This window comes from Octodon degus, unplaced genomic scaffold (assembly GCF_000260255.1).
Source record: "Octodon degus isolate 3935 unplaced genomic scaffold, OctDeg1.0 scaffold00100, whole genome shotgun sequence".
Lineage (NCBI taxonomy): Eukaryota > Metazoa > Chordata > Mammalia > Rodentia > Octodontidae > Octodon > Octodon degus.
Window position 1 is genome coordinate 3171495 of NW_004524676.1, and position 10251 is coordinate 3181745.

General features: G+C 40.2%; 1 protein-coding gene across 1 annotated transcript in view; it reads right to left on the minus strand.

Annotated features, from left to right (window-relative positions):
- Adamts20 (ADAM metallopeptidase with thrombospondin type 1 motif 20) overlaps nucleotides 1-10251 on the minus strand; it is a 193102-nt gene that overhangs the window by 26154 nt on the left and 156697 nt on the right. Inside the window, exons 33-38 of the mRNA XM_004638581.2 lie at nucleotides 9452-9652; nucleotides 8421-8550; nucleotides 8134-8228; nucleotides 7952-8046; nucleotides 7211-7344; nucleotides 3535-3626 (exon numbers count right to left, since the gene is read on the minus strand). Of these exons, the coding sequence (XP_004638638.2) occupies nucleotides 3535-3626; nucleotides 7211-7344; nucleotides 7952-8046; nucleotides 8134-8228; nucleotides 8421-8550; nucleotides 9452-9652 (747 nt within the window). The remainder of the gene's footprint in view (nucleotides 1-3534; nucleotides 3627-7210; nucleotides 7345-7951; nucleotides 8047-8133; nucleotides 8229-8420; nucleotides 8551-9451; nucleotides 9653-10251) is intronic.

Genomic DNA, 10251 nt, shown 5'->3' on the forward strand with positions numbered 1-10251 from the left:
ATAGTTTACAAGGATAAAGGGATCAATTCATTAGGAAGTAATAATAATTATAAATAATCATGCACAATAAAACCCAAACTCCGTGACACAAAACAAGATCAAATGAAGAAATGAACAATTCAACAGTAATAGCTACCGTTTTAGTGGACAGAATGAAACCGAAGACCAACAAGCACAGAGTAGAGGTGAACACTGTCCCCCAGGAGGGCCCACGGCACACGAAGCGCGCCACCCACAGCGACCAGCGTGCATTCTTTCCCAGCACACGCGGAACACCCTTGAAGATAAAGCATACGCTGTAGCATAAAGCAAGCCTCGATACATTTAAGAAGATTGAGACAGCACAGAGTGTGCCTTCCACCTGCGACAGAATGAAAGCAGAAACAGAAAATGGAAATGAATTTAGGAAATTCACAAATATTTGGAAGTTACACATCAGACTCTTAAATAACCAATTATTCAAAAAAGACATCACAAATGGTAATAAAAAATACTGCTGCATAAATGAAAATAATCACACAACATGCCAAAACTTGTGTGGCACAGCAAGACAAGTGCTTGAATCTAAGTTGTACCTAAAGTACTCAAAAAAGAGGGGTTGGAGAGATATCTCAGTGGTCTAAGCACCGGGGATCTCTAAGGATCTGGGTTCAATTCCTGGTTAAAAAAAAAAAAAAATTAAAGATACATGAAAAAGGAAGTCAGTCACATCTGCAGCAAGCAGAAGAAAAATGATAAACAGCAGCATAAAAATTCATGAAATGAAAGAGTTAAACAGTAGATCTAAATTAACAGATCCCAAAGGTTTTTTTTTTTTTTTTTTAAAGAACTGACCTGATGATCCTTTGAGAGGAGACAGAGAAAAGAGAAAGAAGTGAGGAGGGGGAGAAAGAGAGAAGAGAACTAGAAAATCTGAATAGAACTATACTAGACATTGAAATAGTAATTAAATCAAATTTCATAAAAAAGCACAAGATCACATGATTTTACTCAGAGATTCTACTGACACTTAAAGAATAAAGTCTGCACCAACTCTTCCCAAAAAGAAAGGAATGTACCATCCCATTACGCTCTGTGAGGTATTTCCCTAATGCAGGAAGGCATCCCAAGAGAAGAAAGTGATAGAAGAGTAGCGCTCATGTAGCAAGCTAAACCCAGCAGCACATACAGTAAGAATGATACACCATCACTGAGTGGGGTTTATAATAAAAGTACAAGTTCAACATACAAAAGTCAATCAAGGAAAACTACTGTAGCTAATGTAACAGTGGACAAGGACCACAGGATTATCTTAACTGACACAGAAGAAGCATCTAATGAAATCTAACACCTTTTCCTTAAGCAATACTCAAGCTAGAAATAGTCGGGCACAGGCAAGGACATGGCCAGAACGCTCGCACTCTACAGAGTTAGTAGGAAGACTGATTGCTTTGTATTTTAAGTCAGAACGTGAGGCGTCCAACACTGTAGCAGCAAAGACAGTCAGAGTCAGACAATGAGGCAAGACACAGCAGCAAGGGGCACCGAGGCCAAAAAGAAGTAATGCTAGTTTTACTTCTGGATGACATCATCTTACGTTTAGAAATTACCCAAGAATTGAATAAAAACTACTACAACTAATAACTAAATTCGGTAAGATAAAAGATAAATCCATAAAAATATCAACAAAAATTGATCATTTGGTTGGACTCTGGATCTAGAATCCTCTCTACTGGACCAATTCTCTACACTGAGGAAAGTCTTCCACCCTGTTCATTTTTCCTGGAGTAGCATATGCAGCCTCACTTTTCTTTCATGGTTGCATCTTAAATATGTGAAGATAGCTATTATAGCCTCTCATTCTTTTTTTAGCATACTGTCTTTGCTTTCTTTAAATTCTCCTTTTTATCCTTAGTCATCTCTTCCTGCTCATAGCTAGATTAAAATCTAGGTTTTACAGGCAAAAATTCAAAAGTGAATATGATATTCCAGGGTCCATTATAAATAGGCTTTAAAGCTTAATATTATGTAGTATTTTGGAACTTTATGATTTTATCCAGCCATTAGTAAATCACTCTGTCCTCTGAGTCCTATAGAAATCCTGGTGTTGAAATAAAATTCTCAGAGGGCTTTCACACAATGCTGCCAGGTTCTACTTGAATTTCTAAACCTAAGTTAAAATTCGCACAATTATTCCAGTTAAATCTTTCTTATTCATTTCAGCCTGTAATTTTAATGTCTCTTGACCCTTTTACATCTTCTCTAACACGGAAAGTATCTCCCAGTCATCATAGGCTTAAGTGTTGTGTCCTATAGTAAAATTGTGAACAGGAAATTCTAAGAGAGTGCTATGGTAGGTCAACATGTATTTCTCTTCAAAATAAAATCAATATATTAAGGGGGCCGGGGAGATGGCTCAGTGGAATAAGCACTTCCCTGGCAAGTGCAAGGGCCTGAGTTCAATCCCTGGTTCCGAAAAACAAAAAAATCACTATATTAGTTATTGGCTCAGGCAGCAGATTGGATCCTGTTAGCTGTGCATCTACCCAACAATGGTGGAGTCTCCTGGCTTGTAATTCTGTACCTTAACTTAAAAATATTGTTCACAGGGACTACACAAACTACCTTTTTAAAAACAAGACAGTGAACTTTCTCCTAGGGACCACACTCTTACCTCGGGAGCCATGTGAATGAGATCTAGGTTATGTGGGGAAGAATCTGGAAATGAGGGACAAAAACCTAGAAATGTACTGTCAGTACACTTCAGAGACAACAGAATATAATTTTTGGAATGTGCTTTACTCAGTTTCATGTCACTACAATGAAACATTTGAGTGAATTAACTTTTCAAGAGAAAAGGAACATTTTGGAGCACAGTTTTGGAAGTCCAAGTCTAAGACTAGGAAGCCCCACACGGGCACGCTCAGACCACAAGCCAGGGGGCTGCCAGAGCTTGGTCCCATGGTCCCCTTGCAACGCATGCCCCCCATTCCTTAAGGACTTCTTGCTAGGCTGGCCCTGCCTCCTAAGGGTTCACAGCCCCTCCAGGATTCCACCCTGGGGACCAGACCTTTCCCTGGGGGTCTTTGAGGTACACTTACCTAAACTACAGCAGGTTGTCACAGACCCAGAAAACCAAAGTCACTGCAGCTTGTAGGAATGTGTGCAAGTCACATGTTTACATGTTTATGTGTTCCTTTACCATTTAATGGATACCAATTCATTTCCACGGACTAAGTGAAAGGATTGAAAGTATATTACAGAGGAAAAATAAGACCTGAAAAATCTAAAACTGTTAATATCCTTCACATAAACCCAGTACTCCAATGTTTATCTATAATCTTTGAAATAAAGTACATATATAAGTTATACATATATATTCTTATGGTTTTTTTTTTTGCAATAATCTGGTCAATAGGGTCAGGGAGATAGTTCAGTGGTGCAAAGCGCTTGACTGCAATAATCTGGTCAAGAAAGTGAATGAAGATGAAGATTATCTCATTACTGCTTTTTTCAAAGAGAAGAAAAAAAAATAATCCAGTGAATATAAAATACCTGTGGGCATCTGGCTGCACTATAGCAATCTCCAGCTGTGGCAAATGGAACTGGTTTTCCCACTAGTGTTCGAGAAAAAAGAAGATCCGTAGCTAGAAGATAAAAAAATAACGTTTTGTAGCACTGAGACAATAATGCAGCCATTGTTATCAAATATATAGCCTTCTTATTATTTGTTTAATTAGCTCACATGTTCAAGAAAAGAAATTTTAATAATTATAGTCCACAAGATAAAACAGTCTTTCAATGAATAAATTTTCTTTAATATGAAAATGTTCATCTCGTAAATTGCCTTCAAAAATAATAGGCACACCTGTAACTGAAAAGAAAGTCTTATAAGTGAACAAATGCTTTATGATATCTTATAGCAAATACCTAAAATAAAGCGAGCTTGGGGGCAAAAACAATGAAGGAAAAATTATTTAAAGGTAAGAAAATTATACCAAAGTGACATATGAGTACTTAGACACTGCGTGTATGACTGCTGATTGGGGCAGTCCAGAACCCAAGCAAAAACAAGCGCTTCTTTGAGTTCTTATGTTGCTACAATATATTATCTGTTTCATCCCACTTTTGATTTTGCTACCAAAAAATGGAAAATTAAAACTTCCTGATTGGCAATAACAATGCAGATTCTACATAAACTATCAAAACTGGAATCGCTGTTCCAAAAACAAGTCAGAAAGAACCCTACAACTCAGCTGGTCCAGTCACTTTTTCATGCCTGAATCACTAAGTAATGCCCTAACTGAAGGATTCAGACAGCAGTTCTCACGTCCAGTGTGGTTGTTTTGAATCATTACACTATTTGAGAAGATGAGAACTCATGGCATTCTGGAACCACAGTGACATCGGTCCTCTGGAGGCCACCTCCGCAGGTAGCACTTCTGCCAATGTCGACCTTACTCCACGGACAACCGGCGAGACACCGCAATGAGCCGAACAGAAGAGCGCCACGCAGAGAGCCGGCCCTGCGCACCTCTGCCGAGCGGTGTCGGGGCTTCTCCTGGGCCACAGGGAGAGTATTCCTGACACGGAAGTCGACCAATACTGCCGTTCACAAGCTCCGCACTTCAGCGCAGGCCACGGCAGGGCAGACACTTGGCTCTCAAAGCGTGATTTTCTGTCGCCTCCAGAAGCACGACGACCAGCCTCCAGCCCCACTTTCGCAGTCCAGCTCTGCAGGGAAGACCCTGGGGACATGGAGCTCTCAGGAGCTCTGCACAGATCTCACCTGCTGGAAGGCATCGCCAGCAGACGACCCTCAGGCGGCTAACTTCACGCCTGCAAGCTAAAGCAGTAAACTGCTTCCCCAGATTTATTTCCCCACTTTACTTCCTGTCTCGCCGAGCTATGCACAACCTTCCATTTGGTTATTCTGGAAATCTTGCTAAATGGTCCGCGTCATTGTTCCCCACAGGCCTCCCATGAGAAAGTCTAGCTTCCTCTCTAATATTTTTCAAGCAGCTTTCTCTGCGGACCCTTCACCCTCCCACAATTTGAGGAGAACAGGGAGGCCGTCGAGTGCCACCATTTTATTCCTGAACTACAGCATTTCTAACTTTGTTCACAGCTTCCACAACGGGCATCACTGCAGCTGGCATACATTCGCTTCACAGCCTGCTCCAAGGGAACTTCTCTGGGAGGCCACTGTCCCTCAGGCTCCACTCAGTGTTTACTGAGACAAACTGGATGACCTTTATCCTCGGAGGGCAGGAAGATGCCTCTCCCTTCCCTGACTTTGTTCATGCTTTTCCTCATCCTGAAACTAAATAAATTAAGGAAGAACTAAGATAATTTAGGGAAAAGCTATAGAAATAATAATTATTTGAGATACTAAGTGAAAAAATAGTCAAGCAATGCCAGAGCCTTCGTTTTCCTAAATATGTACCCTTATGACATGGGGTCCGTGTAACTGCTGAACTCCACCTTCTTAATCACTATTTTTTTCTGAACTAAGAATAAGTTTTCATGATAGCAAAGAAGTACTAAGAGCAAAACATAAGATAAATACTGGAATGGCAAGTAAATGACCAGCACTTCTAAAAGTTTGAGGATAGGATATCGCACAAAGTTCTAGTGTGTTATGGATATGCAAAATGACCGTGACAGTTACTGGTGGCTAGGCATTTTCCCCACTTTTGGTAAATTTAAATTTATCTTCAGCACTGTTCAAAATAGCTACCCTAATAGTGAGGTTAAGCTCAACTGCCTATGTTATAGGGTAATAATATAATTATGCTTCTCTGAGGGGATTTGGCTAACCTTGGCAGAAACAAAAGTTACATTTTTAGTTATATAGGTCTTGCTTCATCTTGGTCTTAACCATCCAGCAGAAAAGTATAAAATGCAAAGGTATAAAATGCAAAGCCATATTAATATGCTGAGCTATAAAAGGCTCACGCCAACAACTTCTGACATTGCCAGTCCTGCAGATAACCCACTACTATTATGGACTACTGGACTATATTGGATTTTTTTGCTGAGTTCAAGCACCTACAAGTAAATGGCAAGAGAATATCCATCTCTGTCAAAGGTAAACAAAAAAGGGGATACAAGTGAAGAACCATTTTGTGTCTCTATATATAAAATAGTTAGGATAGATATACAGCTACTTTCTCTTAATTCAATGAGAAGAAAGATTTGTACTAATAGTGTTTGTGGACAGGATATCATGTCTGCATCTTGTACTATGAATAACCACTCTAGAGACAACACTATGTAATGTATTAATTATTGAAACTGTCCTACTAGTCGGTTCTTAAATTGTCTTATTGCTACTTGTTTCTCAATAAAATTAATTTTAAAAAATAGCTGTCCCTCGCTTCTTGAGGAAAGTGAAGACTAATTCAAGAAATGATGAGCCTCCACTTGGGCTGAGCACTTGTAGGTGCTGAGAACACTCAGCGATGAAGAGGAGACTGATGGGAGCAGAGTCCTACCAGGGGTGGGAAGTGACAAGGGTGCTTCTGGAGGATGTTGGGGTGAAGATCAACTGCAGCGAAAGGAGTGGAAATGGTAAGATTCTAGAAATTGAGAAGTAGAGAAGTTGTTTGGCATGTAGGAAAGTGGAGGGGAAAACGCACTAGAAAATGCAACAGGATCACTTCGGGGCAGTGCCAAGGCCCTGGTAGAGCTTAGTGGTCATGCCCTTAATACGATGCCAGGCAGGGTCCACCGTGGCGATGTCTCCCTGGCGTGCTCTGACCTGAGGTGGGAGGACCCCCTGAGCCCAGGATTTCAAGGCCAGCCTGGGCAATGTGGTGAGATCCCCTCTCACAAAAGGTAACAAATAGAAGGACAGTGAGCGACCCTGGTCAGAAGGGCTGTGCATTGCTCACCACACTCAGTTGCGTAGCATAGGTGTGGAAGTGGTAAAAGGTTTAATCGCATCAAGGCTTGCTTTCTGCGATACAGCTTCGAAGAAAAAAAGACATAAACATAAACATGTATGTCGTTGATGTTGTACTCAGGGCCTGACCCACTGACTGGCGGGAGGGAAGCTTTGTTTGAGAAAATAAAAACGGAAGCCGAACTTTCTGTTAATGAGCCACTGCACGTGAATTATGTACATGATAAAATAATAACCTTGGAAGTCGTATGCACCACTGTATTGCTAGGTTTTCAATAGGAAGTAGAGGGTGTCTTGTTTTGAAAATCTAGTCTTTGCACTTACTTTTAACTTGCATGGAAGTGAGATCAATTCTTATTTTGCTGAAAACAGTGTATCCAGCAGCCGGATAATCGTTTTTACATCTGCAGTCTTTCCTCCTGCTTCCATTGAAAGGACATTCATATGGATTTTGTAGACTGTAACAACATTGGAGTATTTTCAGCGTTAGCTATAAGCGTTAGGCTTTAATGTGAGTGAGTGGTAAGCTTCAGAAGTGTGAAAGGAAAAAAAAAAAAAGACAGTGTCAGCCAGTTAAGTGAAAATGTGGAAAACCAGGCATGGTGGTGCACACTGGTAATCCCAGCATGCTGGGCAGATGAAGCAAGAGGACTGCAAGTTCAAGCCCAAGTCCATTACTCACGGAAGCAACTTTGCTTTTCCTATCCCATCACCTCTCTTGTCCCTCCCTTTCCCCTCTGTTTGCTCCCTTTTGCTGTCTCTAAAATTTACCTCCTAGTTGCCTGGCATCTCTCCTTTAATTCATGAATTAATTAGGTTTCTCATATGAAAGAAAACAGATGGAATATAACTCTCTGAATGTGGCTTATTTCACTTACAATGATGGCTTTTAGTTTCATGTATTTTCCTGTAAATGACATGATTTAATCTTAATCCTTTGGCATGGCTGAATAATACTCCACTTTATGTGTGCCCCAATTCTTATCCATGTATCTATTAACAGGCATGTGAGCTACTTAACTTTTAGTAGTCCTAAAAATACACAGGGCAGAATACAGTTCATACCTAAATCCATATACTTCCGAAAAGTTGTCTTCTTCACCTTTGACAAGTGACAAATACTCCTTGGGGTTCTCCAAGTGCATGCCCACACAGTGGATCTAAAAAAGAAAATGCAAACCTCAGGAAAACCTTCACAGAAGACAATGGCCCATGTTAAAATGAATGAGGAACTGCTCTCATAATACCTTTATTTTTCTTCCCTTGATGTGTAGGTGATACTCGCCATCCGTGGTAATATTGTTTTTAACTTGGATATCTTTGCAGGAGGTAAATGATTCGCCTTCAAAGACAAGATAACACAGCTTACCGTCGCGGAAGGAATCACAAACACAGCATGAATTTATAAGCGTCACTCGCCTCAGAAGCACTAATATTTCATAGAGGAGCTGACTGCTGTGTCTATTTTTTTTATTTTAGCTAACACTTCTTTGGAAATATTAGATACTGGAGAGAGGTGAATTCTTTTACTTACAGTCATTGACATAACACTTTTTCTGGGCCTCGGGTTTTAGATGCTTTAAACACAAGTCGCTGGGCCGATGGCTCTCATCCACGCATGCCACCCTTCTCTCCATAATCCCAGCTCCACAAGTCCCTGAGCACTGTGAACAGAGCACAGTCCAAAGTCCAAACACTCGGCAGGCAACAAGTCTGCCAATTTCATGCTTCCTCATCTCAGCCGAGGTCCCTCAGGGTCAAAACTGGGGCTCAGTGACGGCTAGAATGCCTCAAGATGCACAAACGCATGGGACGCTGGACAGAAGGAGAACACCACGCAGGCCCAAGCCTAGCCTGTCATGTCTTAGCTGCTAACTTCTTTTTATTCATTTTTGTAGTTGTATCAATAGGACCTTGTCAATACTCAACAAGCATTAATTAATTAGGGTTAGTAAGACTACTAATAGTTTTTCCTCTTCAAATTATATGCTAAATTTGCAAAGTGATATTTATTCTTTCAGTAATTAAATTCAGAGTAGTCTATAGTTCCGAAAAACATTTCTTACTCATATGTTTGAGATTTATCGACTTCTTCATTTAACCAATTTTTCAATACATATAGAGACAAGCCACTGTTCATGGTTTTGTAAGGAGCAGAAGTAAGTCCTGAGTATAAAGAAGAGATGAAGTATGTATACAAGCAGCTGATAAATTAGGCTTTTATTTTATTTTATTTTTAGTAGAGCCAGGGATTGAACTCAGGCCCTTAATGCTTGCCAGGCAAGGGCTTATTCAACTGAGCTATCTCCCCAGCCCCCTCCCCCTTTTTTAATGAAAAGTTCACTTCTAAATTTTTTTTTTTTTTTTGAACAGGGGATTGAACTCAGGCCCTTGCACTTGCCAGGCAAGCGCTTATTCTATTGAGCCATCTCCCTTGCCAATAAATTAGTTTTTAGATAGGCTGTGAAACAACTCTTAGGATCCAGTTAGACCTGCAGATAACCCATCACTTCACTCCTAGAAAGTCTTGTTCAAAATGTTTTAAATTCATAATTAACTACTGACCTTGCTCCATTTGCTGACTTTCCAAGTGGCCACATGCAAGCAGCTTTTAATATTGCATTTGTAAATCTGAAAGGGAGGTAGTGCAGGACATTCTTGATAGACTACAGGCCGAAGTTGATGGAGTTTATGTTTCTTAGTAGCCTGGATCCCGATGCAAGATGTAATCCTTTGTCTATAACTAAATCCACAGTTACCTGCACACTGAAGCATATATAAGTACAATGAGATAAGAGAAGGACCAGAAACTTAACCAAGGTCTGGTTTTTGTTGACTGCTTGAGGTATCTTTTGTTCTGCCATCTCCACAGCAAACTCATCTGATTACCCTCACTTATAAATGTGTAAACAAAGGTAACGAGACACTAGGCAATGTCTCCAGCCTTGTACCAATAAATAGAAGAACCCAGATTTAGGTGAGCTCTTCTATTTGTACAGCCTGTAGTTTTTTCCTTTTGTTTTACTTATGCTTCTATCTTTCTCTTTTTTTTAACCGTCACATCACTAAAAATATCTTCATCAAAGAAACTATTTCCAAGTAAGCATAGTTTTGGAGAAATTAAACTTACCGAGGGTTCTTACCTGACATAAAGCACATTCATTAGTCTTAAGGTATTAGTAACTATGTATAAGTTATCATATCTCTTAATATATGGAGTGTAGTCTAATGTCATTTGTTTAAATACATAAATAGAGGGCTGGAGAGATGGCTCAGTGGTCTAAAGCACCTACTTAGAACAAGTTCAGCGAAGCACAGGGACCACGGTTCAATCCCCCAGCACCACATGCCAGCCAGCCCCGCCC